The sequence below is a fragment of the Perognathus longimembris genome, chromosome 6 (genome assembly GCF_023159225.1).
Source record: "Perognathus longimembris pacificus isolate PPM17 chromosome 6, ASM2315922v1, whole genome shotgun sequence".
NCBI classification, from domain to species: Eukaryota; Metazoa; Chordata; class Mammalia; order Rodentia; family Heteromyidae; genus Perognathus; species Perognathus longimembris.
This window is the reverse complement of record NC_063166.1, coordinates 4,687,056-4,710,291: the sequence shown is the minus strand read 5'-3', so window position 1 is coordinate 4,710,291 and position 23,236 is coordinate 4,687,056. Positions and strand designations below refer to the sequence as shown.

At 41.9% G+C, this 23,236-nt stretch overlaps 1 protein-coding gene and 1 long non-coding RNA gene across 3 annotated transcripts in view; both read left to right on the top strand.

The window, feature by feature from the left end:
- Nucleotides 1-2,587: 2,587 nt before the first annotated feature.
- The window catches only part of LOC125352505 (CD2 associated protein), a 41,238-nt gene continuing 20,589 nt past the window's right edge, over nt 2,588-23,236 (top strand). The window contains exons 1-7 of one of the 2 annotated variants that reach the window (XM_048347647.1): nt 2,588-2,765; nt 12,261-12,421; nt 14,222-14,375; nt 16,733-16,833; nt 19,063-19,183; nt 20,422-20,603; nt 22,856-22,934. In XM_048347647.1, the coding sequence (XP_048203604.1) occupies nt 2,762-2,765; nt 12,261-12,421; nt 14,222-14,375; nt 16,733-16,833; nt 19,063-19,183; nt 20,422-20,603; nt 22,856-22,934 (802 nt within the window). In that variant the 5' untranslated portion in view covers nt 2,588-2,761. Of the gene's footprint in view, nt 2,766-12,260; nt 12,422-14,221; nt 14,376-16,732; nt 16,834-19,062; nt 19,184-20,421; nt 20,604-22,855; nt 22,935-23,236 lie in introns of those variants that run through there. The other variant, XM_048347648.1, reaches the window with a different exon arrangement.
- On the top strand, nt 21,878-22,849 carry LOC125352506. The gene is made up of 3 exons (XR_007211175.1): nt 21,878-22,195; nt 22,244-22,417; nt 22,613-22,849. It is a non-coding gene; the product is annotated as an uncharacterized LOC125352506 (long non-coding RNA).

The following is a 23,236-nucleotide window of genomic DNA, read 5'->3' as shown; positions in this document are numbered from 1 at the left end:
AAGAAAACAATGTTTTGAGCTGAGGGTAGTTAGCCAAATGAAAATGTATGAAACACAGACCCATCTACTCTTGAAGGCTTCTGGAAAGTTGGAAGCAAGACTTACAAGAAGTAAAGAGCACCCTGGAGTAACCGCTGATATTTTATGTACTTGTACACAACTGTGTGGTTACATATTATTTTTGTAAGCTTAAAAGTAAGTACAAGGGGGCGGGGAATATGGCCTAGTGGTAGAGTACTTACTTTGCATACATGAAGCCCTGGGTTCGACTTCTCAGCACCACATAAACAGAAAAGGCCACAAATGGAGCTGTGGCTCAAGTGGTAAGAGTGCTGACCTTAAGCAAAAAGAAGCCAGGGACAGTGCTCAACCCGAGTTCAAGCCCCGCACTGGCAAAAAACAAAACATAAGTACAAAGGAGTTCCTTTGGAAGGCATTACCTTTGGAAAATTGATTTTTTTAAAGCTATATTTCAACTTTTTCAAACCTCCGTATTTCTGATTTTTGCCACTTCTTGTTTTTTGACAGTACTAGAGTTTGAACTCAAGGACTTGAGCTGGCTAGGCAGGTGCTCTATCACTGAGCCATGTCCTCAGATCTTTCCATTTTATGAGTCAACAGTGGACCTTACGTCAATGGGGTAAGGGCTTCTCAATTTGATAATTCTAATTTTTAAAATTCCCAAACACATACAGTTCACTATGGATATAAAGCAGATTTTGGAAGTTTCTAGGACGGAACTAAATATTACTTTATCACACTGACAGATCATGTAGCTTACATCTGATTACCTACTTCAGCTTACCTACTTGACCTCTGCTCTTCAGCTGTTAAAAACTTAAATATGAATTTTGTTACCTATGAATAACCAAATATAGTTACATATTAACTTTCACATGTGATTTTATTATCAAATCAAAAGCATTATTCCCTTTTCTTGTTTCCTTAACTTTCTTCTGGTCTCTTTAGAAATTTAGGGTTTTAGAAACCTAGGAAGTTTGTCTTTTCCAAGAGATTACATTTTCCCCTCTTGTTTCCTTCAACAAGTTGTCTTATGTTTACCAGCCTCATTTTTCCAAATCTTAATCTACTTTTTCTTTTCTCTTTACTTTGTTTCCTTAGACAGTATCTTACTGCCTTGCCCCGTTTGACCTGAACTGTCAGCTCAAAAATATCTTCCTGCCTCAACCTCCCAAGCAGCAACCAGAACTACAGTTGTGTGCCATCTCTCTCGGGTTGTGTATTCTCCTATAGGCTGCTTGAGCTACACAGACTTCTAAAGGGCTTAGTGCACCACTTGTGCGCGTACGCGTCTCTGCTTAGTTCTAGGGGAATGCCTTCAAACTGCCTCCAAGACTTAATCAACTCAGTTTCCTGCCCACAGCAATGCATTTTCCTTTAATTCTCAAGGACTTGACTTTCTCTGCTTGACACTTCTTTGCCTGTTTATTAAATTTCTGTTCGTGTTGCATCTTCCAAGTTCGCTTGCAGTCACTGCGGACATACAGCTATCTATTCCCTTTTCAGTTTGCTCCTAAGGGGACAAATTAACTCGACACTTGCAAATGTTGGGTAAAAGGAACAGGGCTCCAAGATTTCCACTCCAGGCAGCAACTCTGTGGCGGTGGCACAAGCCAGCAATCAGGTAGGCAAGTGAAGAAGCGAGGCGGGATGGGGGGAGATCCGCAGTTCAATACTACACACACACACACACACACACACACACCATTGACCTTTCGCTGCGCATCACGTGTGTTCTCCTTTCAACACACTAACTTCGGGCGAGCCCATGCCATAGGCGAGCTCCAACTCAGCCCCTCAAGCTCTGGCTTGGCTTTTTCCACCCAAGGCGGGAGCCGTCCCTCCACGTCTGGCTTTCTCCTTCTGTGCTGGTTCACTGGAGACAAGCGTTCCCGATCGCGGACCCTCGATGACAGGGGCGAGACACGGGTACATCGGCTTCTTTAAAGTTCACCGCCGCCCCCCCCCCCCCCCCCCGCCCCAGACCCGGGTCGGCGTGGGAATGGGGGGCGGTGGGCCCGGACCCCGCGCTGACCGCTTTACCCCCCGACTTACACTTCAAAGATCCGGTCTAGAAAATTCCCGCCCCACCGGAGAGAGGGAGGGAGGGAGGGAGGGCGGGGCGGGCCGGCTTCGAGGTGGAGGCCCCGGCCGCCCCGGGAACATGGCGGCCCGGCGCGCCCGTGCCGCCGCCGCCGCCGCGCTTCCGCCCGCGCGCCGCACCTGGGCGCCCCGGCCGTGACGTCACCGCACCTGGCACCCGCCGGGGGGCGGGGCCGGGAGGAAGCGGGCACTCTCGCGAGATTTCCCTCCGTTCCCTCACTCAGCCCGGGCCCGGCTCCCCGCACCGTCCCACGGCTCGGAGCCGCCTCCCGTCCTGGGCGTCGGGGCGTCGCGTTCCGTGGGGTCGGCGAGGGCCGGAGCGCGGCCGGGGACGCCAGGCCCCTGGGGAAGCGACCCCCCGCCGGCGGGGGCAGGCGTGCAGGCGTGCGTGCGTGCGTGCGTGCGGGGCGTCCCGCCGCCGTGGCTCCGGACGAGGCCGAGCGTGAGGAGCCGCGGCCGTGTCGGCCGGGCGGGCGGCGCTGAGGGCCCGGCCGGGGGGCGTCGCGGGCGGATGGAGGCCCCTCCTCGCCCCGCCTGATCGGGAGGGGCCGGCGCAGCGGAGCGCGGGGCCCGCCTCCCGCCCAGGAGCCTCGGGACGAGCGGCGGGCGCCGGGCTGGTCCCCGCCGGAGCCCCAGCATGGGTAAGACTCGGGGCGGGGGGCGCTTCGGGGTGCGGCCCGGCCCGGGGGCGGGTCCCGGCGGGGGGGGGGTCCGCGGCGCCCCCCCCCCCCCGCGCCGCCCTTGCCTTCCACCCGGCTCTTCGGGCGGGGAAGAAACTGACCCGGGGGCTCGCGGGGGCCGGGGCTCGCCGTCTCCGAGGTCCGGGCTTTCTGGGGGGCTCGGGCGCCCGACTCCCCCCCCCCCCCGGACCACCGCTGGGCTAGAAGTCAGGCCGGAGCCCCCGTCCGCGCCCGCGGGAGGGCGACCCCGAAGCTTCACCTCTCCGGGGAGCCTCCACCCTGGCTCTGGGAGGCTTCTTCCTCGAGCTGGCGCTTTAAAGGACCTACAAACGCACGCATGCTAGCTGTGCGTGTGCGCGTGCGTGATGCACACTCGGACGTGGTGGTGGTGTGATTTGTGCTCCCCTCTGTGAGCTGCCAGGGGTATCCTCAAGGGCAGTGAGGTGTGAGTCCCCGGGACCGTAAAAGGTCGACCGTCCCCTCCGCCTCTCCCTCCGCGGTGAATGTCTCCTCCTCTCCGGGGCTGGGGGTTCGGTCGGAGCCGGTGCTGCTTGGGCTGCACGCTGGCTTGGGGGAGCAGTTTCCTGTTGGGAGCCAGACTTCCTCGCGAGGGAGAGAGAAAAAGCACAAGGCCTTTTTATATGGACATATACATTGTTTCCCCTGAGGGTTGGAGAAAGCGGCATTTCTCAGCTTGGTTTGAAAAGGAGTTTTTTTCTGTTCCTTAAGTGGATTGTTACTACCAGGCAGTGACTCCCTCAATAGTTAAAAGTAACTTTTTTTTTAAAAAAAAAAGGACAGATTTTTTTTTTCTCCCTCCTTCAGATTTGTGCCACCATAAGGCAGCAGATGGCTGGTTTTGTGGAGTAAAATCAGGAAGACGCTGTCACTTCTTTCCAGTTGAAAGTTGGCACAGTTTGCTGCCAGCAGACCGTCACCCAAATTAATAATTCATGAAACCGACGAAATGATTTCGCGTCGCCGCCACCCAGGCGCGCGCGGAGCACTGCTGATGTGGTACCGCTGCCCACACTGCTGTGTGGGCGATGCCGGCCAGCGTAGTGTTCAGAGACGCTCGCCCGCCCGGCCATTCTGTTCGCTTAGACCTGCTCATTTTGTGTTCTCCGTGCCTCCCACTATCGGGTCCTTTGTGTATGCACAGTGCTCTTGAACTCTGCGCGAAATGCAGTATCCGCCCTCTGGAACATTAAGAAAAGAATCTCTCTATTTCCAATTGATTAGTTGAGCTTCTAGGGTAATTGTGGGCTTGCTCCTTTAATCGTCACGTTTTAAAGTCACTTGAACTAGTTTTTGTGAAAATTTTCCTCCGAGTAAAAACACAAATTTTATCTCTCTTGAATACAATACAGAATATAATTAAACTCTCCATGACCTAGAGCCATAATTTGTAACATTCCATCGCTGTGACCGCCTTGGGCATCGGTTGGATTGTATATAGAACTGTCATCCCATTACAAAATGTCTTGGCATTCAGAAGTTATCTTTAAATAACTTCAAGTAGGTATGCCCCTCCCCCCTTTCCTATTGGATGCTCTTATAGCTGTAATTACTGTCTACCATCGCCATCTATTGTTATGAAATGTGGAAAATCATATTTGTGATTTTGTGTAGGGAAAAGCTCAGTAAACAAGTAGGTGAATGCCAATTTTTGGACATTGTGATATCTCGTTTTTGTTGGCAAGAGGCTTTTTCTTAGTGACTTGTTTTGTTAGGTAAGTTGCTAGATAGTTTTTGTTGGCATGCTGTCAACTTGACTGTCTAAAGAAGATGTAATTTTGAAGGTTTGTTTCATGGTGTGTTTGTGAAACATTTCCAATAAATACATACTCATTTACTTTAAATTGGAAGTGGTGCTGTGGCTCAAGAGGTAGAGCGCTAGTCTTGAGCTGAAGAGCTCAGGGACAGCACCCAGGCCCAGAGTTCAAGCCCCATGACTGATAAAAAATTTACTTTACATTAAAATTTATTTTAAATTATATTAAAAATCCTCAAGTTCCTTTGGTTTTGTTGTGAGCTACTTTCTGTAATGGAATGGTGCCTATTACATTTGAGTATGATAAAAATGTTTGATTTGCTGATGCTGTGTAAAGAAATGGTAGGTGTCAGGGACGAACACAGGGAGACAAGAGGTGTAATAACTAGATTTGGGTGAATACAGGTCTGTTCCCCAGGTTAACTGGAGAAGCAAGTTGTCAAAGATCTGAGTTTCCAGTAGTTACATTCGGAAAAGAGGTAAATCATGATGGCCCTGTGACTTGCTTGGCAGTAGAAAATGATACCTACTACACACTGAGGACAAACACAGTTTAGGGACCAAACAATGTGAGTAGTTGGGTAGTGCTTCTAGATAAGACAAAGGAGAAAGCGCTAGCCTGGGAAATCTGGGTGGAGGTTCATACCTGCCCCTAGTCAGCATGTTGTCATTAGGAGATATGTGTAGCAAAATGCAGCGTGGAGCCATAGGTCAGTGGTGTGGAAGTGAGCTGGTGGTGGGCAGCAGGTACTAGGTAGAGGTTCGGATTAACATCCTGGCATCCTGGGGGAAAGAAAAGAGAGGAAACGGCACCTGGCAATAGACCTGAAAGACCTAACTGCAGGGAAACAAAAGCTGGTCCAGGACTTTTATAAGAGGTACAAGGTAGGTTCCCCCCCCCCCCCCCCAGCATGCTTGGCTATTGAAATTATTGGGGATGAACCAAGCAGAAATGCGAACAAGATTCTAAGCCCCTCAACTATGGACCTTATTGGTCAACATATGGTCAACTGTAGTCAACATTAGCAGCTGAATATTTAAGTGATCTTGAATAACTTTGGGCTTTAATGGGGTGTTCTGCCTATTAAATATTTGAGAATATTCCTATTAACCTCTCTTCTGTTTGGTCCTAGGATTTGATATGCTTGCTTTTCTTTTGCTGTCATCTCTGCCAGCTTGGTTCCTGTCAGGCTGGAAGTATGAGACCATGGGAGCCTGATCTAGTATCTATAATACTTTACCAGTGCCACTTAGCTCAGGGTGTGCAGCATCTAATTACTAGGGCTTTCTAGTAGAGAGGTAGTTTCGAGTATAGTTATAGTAACAGTTGACCACCAATTTTAAAAATGATTGTAGCTCCATTGTGGCTCAGTGGTAGAGCACTTGACTAGCATTCATGAGGCTCCAGCAAGAAAGGAGTGGCTGACCAGCGATTAAGGAAATATTTGTTCTAATGAAAAAGTTCTCAGAATCCTTAATTCTGATAAAAATGCTTCTCTTACTGTGAATGTCACAAATCTGTTGGGATGGCTTATTAGTGTCATAGGAATAAGATAACATAAAACTTAGTGTGTGACTGTGTTACATATCACATAGGAGAGGGAATGTGAAAGGTGGGAGTGGAACAGGAGAAACATAAAGATCAGAATATGAGTGTGCTTGCATTGGAAGGTAAATAGATTGTCTTTCTCAGCAGTTTGACTATGATGATACAGTAGGTAATTGGTAGTTGTAATTGTCAGTTTTCTGTTGCTGTATAGCAAAATACCTGAGATCATAATAACTTGAAGAGAGGAGAGATGTGTTTTGGCTCATGATTTCAGAGACTTCATGGTCTGTCTCTCTGGCCTGTTGGGGCCCAGCACATCATGGCAGGTACATGTAGCAGAGGAGGTCTGTTCAAAACAAAGAAAGACACAGGAAGGGGCTAGTGACCCAAGTTCTTTAACTAGGCCACTTTCTAAAGTAGAGGCCACCTTCCAGTAAGAGCTACTGGTTGGAGACATGGACCTTCTGGGGGCAGTCCAGATCCAAACTCCAGCAACAATAGCCAAGGTACTTTTCCTCTATTCCTGGCAGAGTTGTTAGACTGAAGCAGCCCTTCTCGTGAGGCTTTAAGATACTTTTCTGCTGAAATATTAGAGCAATTTTACTGTTTTCAGCGGCCCAACAGTGCTCCAGTATAGAGGAGGTCAGAAATTTAACCTAATACTGAAATTGATTTTATGAACTATGAGAGTGTACCAAAATGTTTAGGATATTAAGTACAGAAGTTAATGTTTGTAAAATTGAATTCACACAGTTCAGGCTAATGTAGAATGTATTGCATTCTGACAATTTCAGTTCTTTTAAAATCAGCCATATTTTACACTATGCTCATAGCAATTATAATTCTGTTGGTAATGTTTGTGTTTAAATTCAGCAAATGTTTCTTTTTTTTTTTTTTTTGGCCAGTCCTGGGCCTTGGACTCAGGGCCTGAGCACTGTCCCTGGCTTCTTCCCGCTCAAGGCTAGCACTCTGCCACTTGAGCCACAGCGCCGCTTCTGGCCATTTTCTGTATATGTGGTGCTGGGGAATCTAACCTAGGGCCTCATGTATCCGAGGCAGGCACTCTTGCCACTAGGCTATATCCCCAGCCCCAGCAAATGTTTCTTGACATCTTTGTTTAAACAGACACTCAAACTAGTGGACAAACTGAGTCATGTGTAACAGGTGTTGTTGGTCTGCCTTGTTGTGCCCTTTGTTTTTTGTCCATTCTCTCCTCCCTTCTGTAGCTTTACAGTTTACTTACTGTGCTTATAGTATAAGTATTTCAATATTTCCTTCTTTTTCTCTATATTTTGCTATCTAACTACAGGCCTCATGCATGCTAGGCAAGCTCTCTACCACTGAGCCATACCTTCAGCCTACTTATTTACTTCTGACTCACTCTGTTTGGAGTATAAATTCCAAGAGTACAGAGAACTTTGATTTTTCATAGATGTATTCCCAGTGTGCCTAGAATAGTAAGTGTATTCTAGGAGCAACCACTTGTGTATTTGCTGAGTGAAGACAAAACATGCTGATGCTTGTTTTTTATATTGGAAAACTAAGTGAAAATTAAAGTTGACAGTTTTAAGATAAGAATTGAAAATTGTATGCAATAGTAGCTTTCAGTTCAGAACTAGAAATAGCTGTTGATTTTGTGTAAATGTCAGGCACTGCAGGATGTTAGGAATATAATGAATGAAATATGAATTCAGCTCTCATTCCTGGGCAGTAATTTTTTTCCAGTTTGATATATGTAACATATTTCAATATATATGTATATATTTATGTATGTGAGTGTGTGTATATATACTTGTGTGTGTATATACATATATATATATATATTTTTTTTCCTTTTTCCTTCTTGGACCTGGGGCTTTGAACTCAGTGCCTGGGCACAACTCTTAAGTTTTTGTGCTCAAGGCTAGCACTCTACCACTTCAGTCACTGCTCTAGTCCTTTTTTTTTTTGTTTGTTTGAAGTTAACATTTTTTATTATAAGAATACACATACTTTCTGGAGAAGAAATACGTTTTTCATGGATGTTTAGAAACAGAAAGTTCAGATGACTATTTGAGATTTTTTTTTTGAGGATTCTTGACATCTGTAATTCTTTCCATTTTGCAATCGTCTGAGTGTTATTTTTAAAGTCCACTAAAAAATGGAGTGAACTTTTATAGCAACTTCCTACTTTTTGGTAAGTTTGAAATTTCTTTTTAGCTGCTGTTTTGCTTAGCTGGTGTTTTGCTGATGATTAGCATTTACAGAATGATTACTATGCTAGGCATTGCATTGAGCATTTAATTCCCATGAGTGTTATGGCATAAAATATTATTGTTTCCATTCTTTAGAAATAGGAATTGAAGTTAGAGATTGCTGCTCACAAGATGACTGGATGGGGAGACAGGATTAGACTGGTCTTGGTCTCCTTTTTTTTTTCCCCAGGCAGAAAAGAGTTTACTGGGGGGAGAGCAATCTGCCTGCCCACACAAGATGGAGGTGCGGGGAGAGAGAGGGAGGAAGAAGAGGAAAAGAGAGAGCAGAGAAGAGAGAGGAAGAAAAAGGCTTGGTCTGCTTTTTAAAGCATGCTCTCAACACTTTAGTAAAGCATTTTGGGGAAAAGAGACTATACTGAGTTAAGCAAAGCAAGTAACAAGAATCAAAAGGACTGTTTCAGTATGTTAAAACAAAGAAATTTAGGTGGGCCTCTTGCAAACCTGCCCGTAATCCCACTAATCAGGAACCCCAGGAGAACCAACCTGGGCAACCCGAGACTCCAACCCGTTACAAGCAAACAACCTAAAGAAACGATAACAAAAATCCTTCAAGTCACTGTAAATATTTATCACCTAAAAAATGTAGCTCATTATTTTACATTGCTGTTTGGTTTGAGTAACTGTTTCCTCTTAAATGTACTTTTAGGGATGTGTTCTCTCTCAAGTGTTAGATTGCCTGCTCTCAAGCCAAAGGCCCTGATTCAAATCCCCAAACCACCAAAAATGAAAACAAAAAAAGTGCTTTCAACAAATGTTAATTGTTATATATTGTGCTTGTGTTTATGTATTCAGTAGGTCTTCATAGTTCTTTTGTGTGTGTATGAGGTCTATACAATTTTGTGATGATATTCACCTGGTACCTTTTTGGTCAGATTTGAAACATACCTTATGCAAGTTTCTATATTTTCTTGTAATTAACGTTGGAAATAAAAATGAATAACTGGAATATTTAAACATTCCAATTTGTGTGCCCTTTAGGTGGACTTTGGTAGAGGTATTAAGTGCATGTAAATGGTGATTTGTCTTTTTTTTAAAATCTGAAATTGCGAGCAATCAGTTGTGCCATTTAAAAAATTTTGGGGGGGTTATATTTGTGGGTATTTGTTACCAGTTGATCTGATTCTGTTATATTTTCCTTACCTCCTCCTCCTCCTCCTCCCTGTTTCCTTGTTTCTAAACAAAGTCTGTGTAGTGCGGGCGGGCTTCAACTTACTATCCTCCTGCTTCATTTTCCCCAGTGTTGGGATTACAGGCTTTTGCCACCATGCTTGCTGTGTTTTCTTATAAATCAAATGTATCCTTATTAGAGCAGAGCAGTAGAAAACTTCGTTCCCAATAGTATTCTTTTAATAAATTCTAAGCTTTTTCCATCTCTCCTTTTTCTATGTCTGTATTGCTGTGTTGCCCAGGTTTGCCTTGAATTTCTGGGCTCAAGTGACCCTTCTGAGTGGTGGAGACAAGGTGCCTGACATTGTGCCTTTACCCGTCACCCCTCCTTCCCTTCCATTTAAAATATGCTCTTACTTTGGGATCTAGGCTAGCTTGCAACTTGAGATATATGTCTGTTTCCTATGACTGGGATTACCTGGTCTAGATTTTTAAGATTTTCTTTTTCAAGCTTGATTTTTATTTTTATCTTTAAGTAGTTGTACAGAAGTCACCATTCAATAAATAGTATATGAATACAATGAATCTTGATCAGTGTCATTCCTTTCTTCATTCTTCCCCATCCCTCCCTCCCAACCCCATTAAGTGTGATTTTTCAACAGTACTGATGTTTCAACAGTACATGCATGAGGCCTTGCTTTGAATCCTTGGCATCACCACTCTGGACATTAAAAAAAATAAAAAAGGCACACACTTAACTAACAGACCCACAAAAAAGTAGAATCTTACCTAACTTTCACCAGAACCAAGTTAAAGAGAAGCCCTTCCTCCCTCCCCCCTTCCCTTCCCTTCCTTCCTCTTTCCCTTCCTCTTCCTTCCCTACCTCTTTTTCCCATTATTTTGGTATGTCTGTCTTAGTTTGTTGGGCCTGCTGTGACAAAATGCTATAGGACTGGTTAACTTACAAAACAGGTATTTATTGCTTATAGCTATGTAGGTTGCTAGGAAATCCTGGGTCCAGGTTGTAAAGCAGAATTGGTGTTTACCTCAGAGATGGACATTCATACCACTCAGGAAAAGTGGATCCTGATCAAATCACCTCCTATTGGTCCCACCTCTTAAAATACTTAAAATGAAGCATAATGCATTTTGGTAGGACACATTCAGACCATAGCAACTTTGATTTCTGTTCTGTGTGTGTGTGTGTGTGTGTGTGTGTGTGTGTGTGTGTGTGTGTGTGTGTATGATTATCTGTGTGCTTTTTCCTTCTGCTAGAGTTTATAGGGTATGATGTGAGATAAAAATATGTAGCACGTTCCTCTCATTACATACTGTTTCAAATTTGGGCAGCGTTGAATTGACATTTAAGGCTAGTTAATTTTTTCATGGGGCTGGGGAGTTGTAGCCTTTTTTTTTTTTTGGTTGGTTGTGGGGCCGGGTGTTGCTCCTGAGCTCTTTTGCTCAAGGCTAGCATTCTACCACTTTGAGCCACAGTTCCACTTGCAGTTTTCTGGTGGTTGATTGGAGATAAGAGTCTCAAGGACTTTTCCTGCCCTAACTGGCTTGGAAAGCAGTCTTCAGATCTCAGACAGGTGTGAGCCACCAGCACCCTGCGCTGTTGTTGACTTTTTAAAAGGGCTTCTGATTTGAGGTACTCATGGGATATTTTTAGTGCTAGGCTTAGGGTGCTGTCACTACCTCTGCTAGATAGAGGCTGTTATCTGATAGTCTGTGCTTGGTCTTTGTTACTTATTGTCTAGCTATGCATTTGTATTCTTTTATTCATTTGTTTAGAAATTAAAATGGTACAATTTATTTTGAAGAATGTTTTTGGTAGCCTTGTTTTGACTAGTTTGTGTTTTTCCTGGATTATTGATCTGTTGATATTTAAATTTAGACCTGTAGCTTTGTAAAGTATCATAGAACTAGCTGGCCCAGAATGTTGAATTGGCAAACCTCTTTGTGTATTCTGTAATCTCTTGTGGCTCTTTTTGTTGTTCATTACTCATCCTGATAGGTTTCTTTGAAGTAAGTAGTCAATCCTTTGAGATACTTTGGAAGAGGGTTACTGAATAAGCTAACCACACAAATGCTGTTGATGTTGGAGATAGCTTAATAGAACTTTCATGTAGGCATTTACTATTTGATTAGAAGTCAGTGATAGGCTATGTCTACACTCAGGAATCGGAAATTACGTGGGAATGTGAATATAGAGGTGGAAGGTTGGAAGTATTGGGGTCTACTCCACAGTATTAAAAGCCTGTGCTTTCTACCTAAAGACCCATATAGTATTCTAAACAAGATGATCAATACCTTTCTGAAGTAGCCAAATGTTTAAAATTATTGTTAAAATTTTAAATCATTGGGATAAGCTTCTGTGTCTTTCTATTCATTCCTGTTGGTAACCAGATTCTTAAAAGTTTATTAATGTGGTTTACAGTATTTTGTACATTAGATTTGTGTGTGTATGCGTGTGCGTGCATGTGAGTGCATGCATGCGCGCCTGCCTGCATGCGTGCTCTGGTCCTACCTGGCCCTGTTCATGAGCTTTTCTTGCTCAAGGCTAGCACTCTACCACTTGAACCACGCCTCTGCTCTGGCTTTTTGCTAGCTTCTTTGGAGGTAAAGAGTCTGGGCTTCCTTGTCCAGGATTGGCCTCCAGCTGCCGTTCTCATGTCTCAGCCATCTGAGTAGCAGGGATTCAGGCCTGAGTCACCAGCACCTGTGTGTGAAATTTTAGGCTTTTTTTTTTTTTTTTTCTCTTTTCTTAGTTGACTACGTTGTGGAGTATGACTATGATGCTGTACATGATGATGAGTTAACTATTCGAGTTGGGGAAATCATCAGGAATGTGAAAAAGCTCCAGGAAGAAGGATGGCTGGAAGGGGAACTAAATGGGAGAAGAGGAATGTTCCCTGATAATTTTGTAAAGGTTAGTATTTTCAGTTTAATTTCTAGCTCTTCCTTTACAGAATTTACTGTCTCAATAGTAAGAACTAAGTACATCTATAGATGATTTTATTATTACTTTGTGTCCTACTAGCCAGTGACTCATGGATGCGCATCTGTGTGTTTGTTTATGTTTGTAGGAATGGAAGTATCTGTCTACTTTCCTTTTCTTTTTGGGGATTGAACTCAGGTCTTCCAGCTTGCTACTCAAACACTCTACCACTTGAGCCATATTCCTGGTTAAAATTAAGTATGCAATTGTGTGGCACGTGTTAACTAATAAAATGGTAGGCTGAAGTCCAAGATGCTTCCTGGGTTTCTCATTGTATATTGTTGCTTTTTTAGCTTTCTCAGAGGTATTAGATCATACTTTCTGACTTGTAGTGTTACAGTAGTTATCTGCCAAAGTAACAATTACTCTCACCACTAAATATTCTTTTCTATTTAGGAAACAATCTTCAGCTTGTTGAACTTATTACAAATGGATATTCTCAGAAGTTTAGAAAACAGGAAAAGAGTTAGTGATGTCTTCACAACTTGCCTACAGTGGTCTTGTTTTCTGTATATTTGTTTTGTTTTCTTATATCCTGCCTCATCAGATTGTGATTATGAATTTTTAGAAGGCTCAGAGTGTCTCATTTGTTTTCCCAACTTGCATAGTAGTAGTTAGTTGAATATTTGCACAGCAAGCATACTTAGTTAATGTGTGTTTTCTAAATTATTTGTGTTTACTATAGCTGTAGTTTTACTTCCAGGTGTGAACACAAACTTTATTCTGTTAATTGATTTCAGAGAAGGTGAAGTAACTGCACTTTGAACAAATAGAAGCAATTTTCATATCAAATTGTGTGAAGTAGGAATCTGGTTGGACTCCTTTGTCCCTTACATGTGGAACATGGTTTTCCAAGCTTTATGCTTTTAAGATGCCATTTTTTCTTTCCCTTTTTTTTTTAAATGCTTACAGTCTAGAAATGCTAGCTAAGGATTTTGTAGATGGTTGGGAAAAAATGAAAAGGGAGAATATTATGGGACATATGAATATATGTGAGCATTAAGATCTTTTTTTTTTCAGTCCTGAGGCTTGAACTCAGGGTTCTGGGTGCTGACCTTGAGCCTTTTCACTCAGGGCTAGTGCTCTTCCACTTTGAGACACAGCACCAGTTCCTATGTTCTGATGATTAATTGGAGATACACGTTTCATAGACTTTTATGCTTGTGCTGGCTTTGAACCCTGATGCTCAGATCTCAGCCTTCTGAGTGCTAGAATTACACGTGTTAACCAATGGCACCTGGCTTGAACATTAAGTTTTTAGTGTTCCCCAAAATAGTTTTACTGAAACATAGGTGTTCACTTACTTAATTAAGTATAACACATTCATACTATACTTGACAGACTTGATTATTGGAGCAGAATTATGTCCTGCAAATTATAAAGTACCATATATAGTGCTTTGTAAGAAAAAAGTTTGTCTTATTTCTAATTTAGAATTATGTTTGTCCATCTAAGGATTTGTTTTGTGTGTTGAGGTAAAGGTGGGGCAGATTTTCAGACAGACTTTCCTTTCTTTGCCTCAATCTCTGCTCGCTTCCAATAAGACTCAGTCATGATCGTCAGAATGAGCTGCCTTCTTCACATACGCTTGAGCAGAGCTAAAGATTGGAAATCAGCACTGCCGGTTTTATATAATAATGACTCCAGTAGCTATGTTTTGGCACTTTACATTTGAGAATTTTAACTTAAATAAAATTCAACTTAGTTTTATACTTATTTCTCCCTTTATAGGAAGTTAAACGAGAAACTGACTCCAAAGATGACAATTTGCCTATCAAACGGGAAAGGCATGGAAATGTAGCGAGTCTTGTGCAGCGAATGAGCACTTATGGACTTCCAGTGGGAGGAATTCAGCCACATCCACAAACCAAAAACATTAAGAAGAGTATGCAAATAATTCTTTCTCTGCTTAGTTACATCAAAATAGATTTTTTTTTTGGGGGGGTGCAGGTTCTGGGGCTTGAACTCGGGCCTGGGTGCTGTCCCTGAGCTCTTTCGCTCAAGTCTAGTGCTCTTACCACTTGAGCCACCACTCTACTTCTGTTTTTTTTGGTAATTTATTAGAGATAAGAGTCTCACAGACTTTCCTGAACAGGCTGGCTTCGAACTGTGATCCTCAGATCTCAGCCTCCAGAGTAGATAGGATTATAGATATGCACCATTTTTTTTCATAATAGGAAGTTTATTATTAGTAATGTTAGACATGCAATAAATGTGATGGTTTTATTTTTTTCCTTAAGGTACTGGGCTTTGAACACACTTCCCTGGTGTTCTACCACTTGAGTACTGCCCGCCTCCCCCACACCCCTACTTTTTTTGCCTTAGTTATTTTTCCCAAGAGAGTGTCATATTTTTGTCCAGGGCTGGCCTGGGACTATGATTCTCCTCACTGTTACCTCCTGAGTTTCCTCATCTCTGCCTCATGACTAGCTGGGGTCACAGGCATGAGCCGCTGTGCCTGACTTTTCTCTTTTCTTTCTCTCTTTTTTTAAATGTCAGAGCTACATTGTTTAGCGTAGGCTGGCCTTGAACGTCTCGCTTGAGTTCTGCAACTACACGGCATGCACCACCACACATGGCCCATTCTTTGTCTTCCGTGGTTTGCAGAGCAGGAGTAGCAAGTGCTCGAGGCGCCCTTCTGTCTTAACTCTGTTACTGCTATTGTCTGTCACTTTGGGGAACTGTCACTGTTTGGTTTCTTCCCAGTTCACTTTTAGTCTAATTTCAGTCATAAGAAAAATGATTGGTTTGCTTGTTCTTTGTTTTTAGTTATGTTTATTAAGCTAAAAATTCTGTTGACTTCCCTTGTCCTCTTTTTCTTTTTCTTTGTCAACTTTGACTAGAACTGTACTGTGAGGTCCAAAAATCTTTCAGAAAGTTTTTTCTGCTGTTGTATCTGTTTATATTTTAGTTGTAATATGTGAAAAACATTTAAGTCTTAAACATTATAAGAAAAGTAACGATTCTCCTTCGTTGCGCCTGTTGGCTTATCTCAACACGTTTTCTACTTTTATCCTTTTTTTTTGGTTTTGTTTTGTGTTGTGCTCGTCCTGCCTTGGCCTTGAGTGTTGGGATTATTTTACTGTTTCGTTTTTGGCAGTGCTATATGGTTTGAACTCAGGACAAGTTTATGGCAGGTACTCCACCTCTCGTGCCAGCCCTTGGTGCGTTGGTTCTTCTCCAGAGGCTCCTCTTTTCACCTGGGCTAGGCTGCACTTTGATTCTTACGTTTATGCTTCTCGTGTAAGTGGGCTAGACATGGACCACCGCACTCAGTTTACTGATTTGAGATGTGGGCTCACTCACTGTTTGTCTAGACTGGCCCTGGACTGTATTTCCTGATTTCCATCTCTCACATTGCTGAGATTACAGATGGGAGTGAGCCACTGTGCCTTGGTTTTTTTTTTGTAGTCTTAAGATGAGTAGTGTATATTGTAAGGCCACCCTGGAGAGGGCTCCATGCAGATGCCCCCACTGGTTTAAGTCTGCATCCAATACCTGAGTTACCTAGGTAACTGGCACAACTGGAGGCTGTTACCTCCTCCTCCTCTGAGGTCATATCCAATTTACCTGGCCATATCTCTCACCTTTTCCTATGTAATCTGTTCAACCGGTCCCACTCTCTTTCCTTTTATCTCTCACTCTCTTTTTCCCTTCTTCCTTCCCCTCTGTCTCCCCATGCATCCATCCTTTATGGGCTGGCAGTTTGCTTTCCCCCCAATAAACTCCTTTCTGCCTGAACCATGTGGCGGGTTTCCTTTCTGTCGGTCAGATCCAATCCACCAGGCCAGATCTCCCACCTTTTCCTATATAATCTGACTCAACACTGTCCCCGCTCTCTTTCCTTTTCTCTCTTACTGTCTTTTTCTCTTCTTCCTTTCCCCTGTCTCTCCACACCTCCATCCTGTGCATGCAGGCCAGCAGTTTGCTCTCCCCCCAATAAACTCCTTTCTGCCTGAACCATATGGCGGGTTTCCTTTTCTTTCTGGTGAACCTTATATCTGTTTCGCTTCTGAGTAAAATGTTTCAATAGATTCAGTTGTTGGAAGCCTTATCATTATTTGTAGTTTTATTTTTAGGAATGAACATGATACCGTGTGGGAAGTGAGTTAAAAGGTCTGATCAGGACAGATCATGGCAAGCTCTTATTCTCTTATTAAGTCATATGACTATGAACATAGTGTGTGAATAAAGGAACCTTATAAAATCTTTCTCAACCTAAATTTTTATTACTTCCATTAGAATTGAAGAAGCGTCAGTGTAAAGTTCTTTTTGACTACCTTCCACAAAATGAGGATGAACTGGAGCTGAAAGTAGGGGATATTATTGATATTAATGATGAGGTAAGGATAACACGTGTTAGCCATAATATTGCAGTTTAGACAAAGGTCTAAGTTTTATAAAAGTGCTTGGTCACAATTTACGGGAGGTTGTGTGACTGCTCTTTACCACTGTGTTACTCTGCCTCTGAGGAATTCCTTGAGTGATAACCCTAACTACTTCAGTGCTAGATATAATTGGGGTCCCACATATTGATAATAAATAGTCTGTTGATGTTTGTGACCCAGTTTGGTCTTTTCACCCTTTTCACCCTATAGTTTGAATCATTGAATCGTTCTTTAATGTCTCCTAACAGTTTGTATTTTAGCCACTTTAATCCAACCCTGTTTTCTATGAGTGAATCATTTACTTTTCTCTCACCATAGTTTGCCCATGAATTTTTTATCTAGGGTGCAATATTGTACTCTGTGCAGCATTGTGTTCATGCTTTCACAGTAACACTTTTTACATCTGTATTATAATGACCTTTTCATTTGATTGTTTAGGTACAGGGATTTCTCATGAGAAGGTCAAGCTAGAATCTTTCCTTAGCCTTCAACACTGGTTTGTACATAGTGCCTGTTACTAAGTTTGTTAGCAATTATGACAAGGTAGAAAACACTAAAAACTGTTGTAAGCAAAATGGTCTTTCTAGTTATGATTTTGTACTTGCTCCTACTAAATGAATTTGGACAGTGAGTAACTTAGTTCTAAAACTTGACTTCATTCTGGATGCCAGTGGTTCATACATACAATCCTAGCTACTCAGAAGGCTGAGATCTGGAGGATCACAATTTAAGCCAGCCTGGCAGAAAAGTGAGAGACTCTTATGCCAGTCTTGAGGCACAGCTTAGGTTATCAAAGTGGCAGCCATGATCAAAGCAAGCCAAGTGAGAAGAGTTCTAATACCTGGATTTAAACCCTGGTACTGGCAAAAAATGCTTTTACTCAAAACTCCTAACAGACACTATACCTTTTAGGTAATTATGATTTAACCTAAAGGAACTTGATTGATCTGATTATTAGTGAGTATAACTATTTTTTGGAAGAGTTTGATTCATGCTACTTGGGTTGGGAAGGAATCATTTTGGAATCAGATATATGGATTTTTTTAAACTAGTAAGTTTGTTTTCATATTTGGCTAAAAATCACTTCAAGTAAAAAGTAAGCTTTGTAGACATCTAGGAAATTGTATTTTTAAGTCATCAAACTTCTCAAACCAAAAATTTCTTCCTATCTGACATCTGTTTCTTAATTATTGGTAAGAGTCTAATAATGGCTAGAAGGCTTAAATGTAGGGCTGGGAATGTGGCTTAGTGGTAGAGTGCTTGCCTAGCATGCATGAAGCCCTGGGTTCAGTTCCTCAGTACCATATGAACAGAGAAAGCCGGAAGTGGTGCTGTGGCTCAAGTGGTAAAGTACTAGCCTTGAGCAAAAGAAGCTTAGGGGGGCTGGGAATATGGCCTAGTGGCAAGAGTGCTTGTCTCCCATACATGAAGCCCTGGATTTGATTCCCCAGCACCACATGTACAGAAAATGGCCAGAAGTGGCGCTGTGGCTCAAGTGGCAGAGTGCTATCCTTGAGCAAAAAGAATCCAGGGACAGTGCTCAGGCCCTGAGTCCAAGCCCCAGGACTGGCAAAAAAAGAATCTTAGGGACAGTGCCCAGTCTCTGAGTTCAAGCTCTAGGACTGGCAAAAAAGGAAAAAAGAAAAAAGACTGAAATGCAACATATGTACTTTTTGTTGTTTACACATTATTTGTGTGATACTTTTGTTAAAAATTCATATGATTGATTGCAAGTTCTCATTGTAACAAAGTGCTATTAATGTAATTAATTTTATGTATGACTCATTAATTGAGAATCCACTGTAAATAAATTTCCCCCCATGTTTCTTTTCCCTTTTTTTTTTTTTTTTTTGCCAGTCCTGGGGCTTGAACTCAGGGCCTGAGCACTGTCCCTGGCTTCTTGGTGCTCAAGGCTAGCACTCTGCCAGTTGAGCCACAGCGCCACTTTCGGCTTTTTCTGATTAGCTTATTGGGGATAAGAATCTCTTGTACTTTCCTACCGCGGGCTGGTTTTGGGCTGCAGTCCTCAGACCTCAGCCTCCTGAGTAGCTAGGATCACAGGTGTGAGCACGGGCACCTGGCTTCTCATGTTTTGTATTGTTCATTTTATAATCTTTTTCCAGTAGGGCAAAGACTTAAGCTTAAAAGAAATGTTGATTATTTTTGAATTGTGAACTCTTTTAGGTAGAAGAAGGCTGGTGGAGTGGAACCTTGCACAACAAGTTGGGTCTGTTTCCCTCTAACTTTGTGAAGGAGCTGGAGGCAGCAGACGATGGGGAAGCTCACGAAGTCCCAGAGGATCCAGGTACACACAACACTTTTTCTGTATACGTATGCAAGCTCTGGTATAGAATCTAGGTGTTTTTTTTTAAATTTTTGAAATGGTGCGATCTACTTTTGAACATAAGCTTACATGATAATAAGTGAACTAAATGGTGGAGTCATAGCACTTTTTTTTTTTCCATCTCAAGCCTGAGGAAGCTTCCCTTTATTGTAAAAGTACTGCATATGTTAACTGATCTCTCCCTACTGAAGATGTATTTATATATACTTTTGAATTGCTGAACTTACAGAGATGATCTGATACTTAAGAGACTCAAGTTATTTTAGATATTGAATATTTCTATTGTTTTCCATGTTCATATAATAGATTTACTTTTTTTCTGTGCAATCGAAGGTCAGTCAGTTTTTGAGTCAATGGCATTTTCTACCACTTAACCCCAAAGCTGAACTATTTATGTACTTTTTTTGTTAGATGAATTATACTTTTCTTAGATTATAAGGATCTTTTTATTTGTCAGTCATGGGCCTGGAACTCAGAGCCTGAGCGCTGTCTCCTCTTCTCTGCTAGCATTCTACCACTTTGAGCCACAGTTCCACTTCTGGCTTTTGAGTGATTAATTGGAGAGAAGAGTCTTACAGGGGCTTTTCTGCCTGGGCTGGCTTCAAACTTTCATCCTTAGATCTCAGCCTCCTGAGTAGCTAGGATTATAGGCATGTGCCACTGGTGCCCAGCTTGTCTATTTTATTTTTTGTTTATGTGGTACCAAGGAATGAACCCAGAGCCTTGTGCATGCTAGGCAAGCCCTCTGCCACTAAGACACATTCCCAACCCATATTATACGGATCTTTGAGAAGAAAGTCTTACCCGATAAGATGTCTGCTGAAAACCCAAGTGGTTGTTCATATCCCTTTAAAAAATGATTGTACTTTATTTAAAATTTAGTCTTAGGTTATTTTATTTTTGGCCAAAGATGCAAATTTGATATATTCTTGTCTTGGTCTGTTTTGTGTTGCTATAATAAAAATCATTGTACTGAGTATCTTACAAAGAAGGAAAGAGGCTAATGTACATAAAATTATTACTGCTTTCTACAACAACAAAAACAAGTGCAAGGTATACGTTACTCATTTTAGTACGTAATCACTTGTTTCATTGCTTTCATTCTGCCATTAAAAAATATAAATTTACTAGCATAGAGACCTTATGGAAGGAAGGGTGTGTAAATTAGATTTTGTGACTGTGTGGTGTGATTCTTTCAGACTCGGCTTTGGCGGGGCCTGCCTCCCCGTCCCCGTCTCCAGGAGCTGGGAGTGACACTGCCACAGTTACGCAGCCAAAGAAAGTGCGAGGTATTGGGTTTGGAGATATTTTTAAAGAAGGCTCAGTGAAACTTAGAACAAGAACCTCCACTGGTGAAACTGAAGAGAAGAAAACAGAAAAGATGGTAATAATGAATTTAATTTAGATTCACTTCCACCCATTCTCTGATGTAGTTTTTTTTTAAACTCCTAGGGTTTGAATAGAGGACCTCGTGTTTGCTTGGCAGGGGCTCTGACTCTTGAGTCATGCTCCCAGTGTTCTTTTAGTTATTTTTGGAATAGAGTTTTGTTTTTGGTTAAGGTTGGCCAGGATTAGGACTGGTCTTGAAGTGTGCTACCCTCATCGCTACAAGATGAAAAGCTCAGATTACAGCAATAAGCCGCTGTATCCCGCTTGGATTTTTTAAAAAAATTCTCCTTCTGTAGTCCAGCCTGGCCTGGCCCCTTGCTTCCATCCAGTTGCTGGAACTACAGGTGTGCTCTACCTTGCCCAGATCATTAAGAATTTTTTAAAGTATAAATGTCAGGTAGCAATTTCGCTAAATTTCTTCCTTTGAATTCAGTAACAATTTGTTTATGAAGGAGGAAAAGCTTGTGGGGAAGTTTTCTCTTCAAATTTACAATGATTACTTGAGCGTTTGAACCTTATAAAATGTCACTTTCTTTTAACTTTGATATGAACTTTCTTTAGAGAAAGCTTTAGATTCTTTAGTTAAAACAGTGTAAAGATGAAATTTGTTTTCTTTTTTCTTGCCTTTTTAAACTAAGATATTTTCTCTTCTGAAGTATACCTAAAATGGGCCTTATAATGAATTCCTAGTGAACTATTAATAACTGTTATTTACCTTCCTCTGGATTTCCCAATCTCTCCTCTGAATGTATGTATGGACAACTATTTTGAAATGAAATGAAGTTTTATTTTTGATTAGCATTTTCAATGACATAAAGATCCATAGTTTACATGGCTCTAATGAGTGGCTTTAGTATAGTTTTTGAAACTAAAAGTTTGAAAATAAAAAATTAAGTTGTTTTTTTTTTCCCGGGAAAAATAGCTGCCCCTTTCATTTCTTTTTTTTTTTTTTTTGGCCAGTCCTGGGCCTTGGACTCAGGGCCTGAGCACTGTCCCTGGCTTCTTCCCGCTCAAGGCTAGCACTCTGCCACTTGAGCCACAGCGCCACTTCTGGCCGTTTTCTGTATATGTGGTGCTGGGGAATCGAACCTAGGGCCTCGTGTATCCGAGGCAGGCACTCTTGCCACTAGGCTATATCCCCAGCCCCCCCTTTCATTTCTGTAAAAGTTTTGTTGTTGTTTCTAGTGTCAGTAGTTCAGAGATTGTATTCACTTGAGGCATTCCCTTTGACTTTCGGTGAGTGTCTCCCTGTGTTTGTCATGTGTGGTTGAACTTTGGTCCTTGAGCTTACTTGGCCAGCACTCCTATCACTGAGCCACACCTCCAGCCCTCATTTTTCTCTGCTTATTTTTAACAGACGTTCTCTTCCTTGCTATGGCATGTGCCTGGGCATGATCTACCTGTTAGCTTTCTTTCCCATGTAGATAGGCTAATAATAAGCATGTGCTATCACGGTAGTCCAGTCCTTCCTTCAGGAATCTTCTGATCCAGGGTAGCCTCAAGATTCTGTCCATCTAGTCTCAGTCTCCCAGGTAGCTAGGATTATAGACATCAGTCACTGGTGTCCAGTTTTAACTCACAAAAGTTTAAAATGTTTATTTAATGTCTTAGACAGTGGTGAGATAAAAAGAGTTTTTAATGTTTCCCCATCTCATTTTAAGGTTTAGTGCTATTCATTGTTCACTTTCTAGGGTCAGACTTTGTAGGTTCAGAACTGGGTTCTAATACTAGATTGTGTGTGCACAGATTAACTTTTCTAATCTATACAAAGAGAATAATATCTACTTTGGTTCAGTTATTAGATATGTGAAGTGCTTATTCTTTTTTTTTTTTCTCAGTCCTGGGGCTTGGACTCAGGGCCTGAGCACTGTCCCTGGCTTCGTTTTGCTCAAGGCTAGCACTCTGCTACTTGAGCCACAGCGCCACTTCTGGCCGTTTTCTGTATATGTGGTGCTTCATGTATGCGAGGCAAGCACTCTTGCCACTAGGCCATATTCCCAGCCGAAGTGCTTATTCTTTAGAAATTCCAAAACATCAGAATATGTTTATTTTTCTCAACAAGTTTTAAAAGCTTGTAGCCATTAAGTTATCACCTACAGATCATTTGAACTTTTATCTGTTTTATTTCTGACTTCAACCATGTTTCTAACTTGATTGTAAGTACCCATGGAGGAAACTAATGGGAAACTGTAGTCAGCACTATCATTTTCTTTTTACTGTTAATAGCTTCCTTTTCTGTTGTAGCCTTTAATCATACAGCCACAAGGACCCAAAACTCAAAGTGTGGAAATGATGAGAACAGATACTGAAGTTAAAATTAAAGGTAAGACTGTGAGTGAAATATATTCCCATTACATTATTACACTTGTTACATTGTACTGCCTATCAGAATATGAGATACATGCATTATACAGGAAAAGATCTTGCTTTTCTTTGTTCATTGATGGAACCCTTTCATAGAATTGTGCATCGTACATACATTAATCAGATACTTGAATGGTTAATGAAATTATTTCTTAACATAGGATATTGGCTATATGTTTTAAATATTAAAATATAATGAATTATTGAACTCATCAAGTTTATATTTTGCTTTATACAAAATAGAGGCTTAAAAAGTTTGCA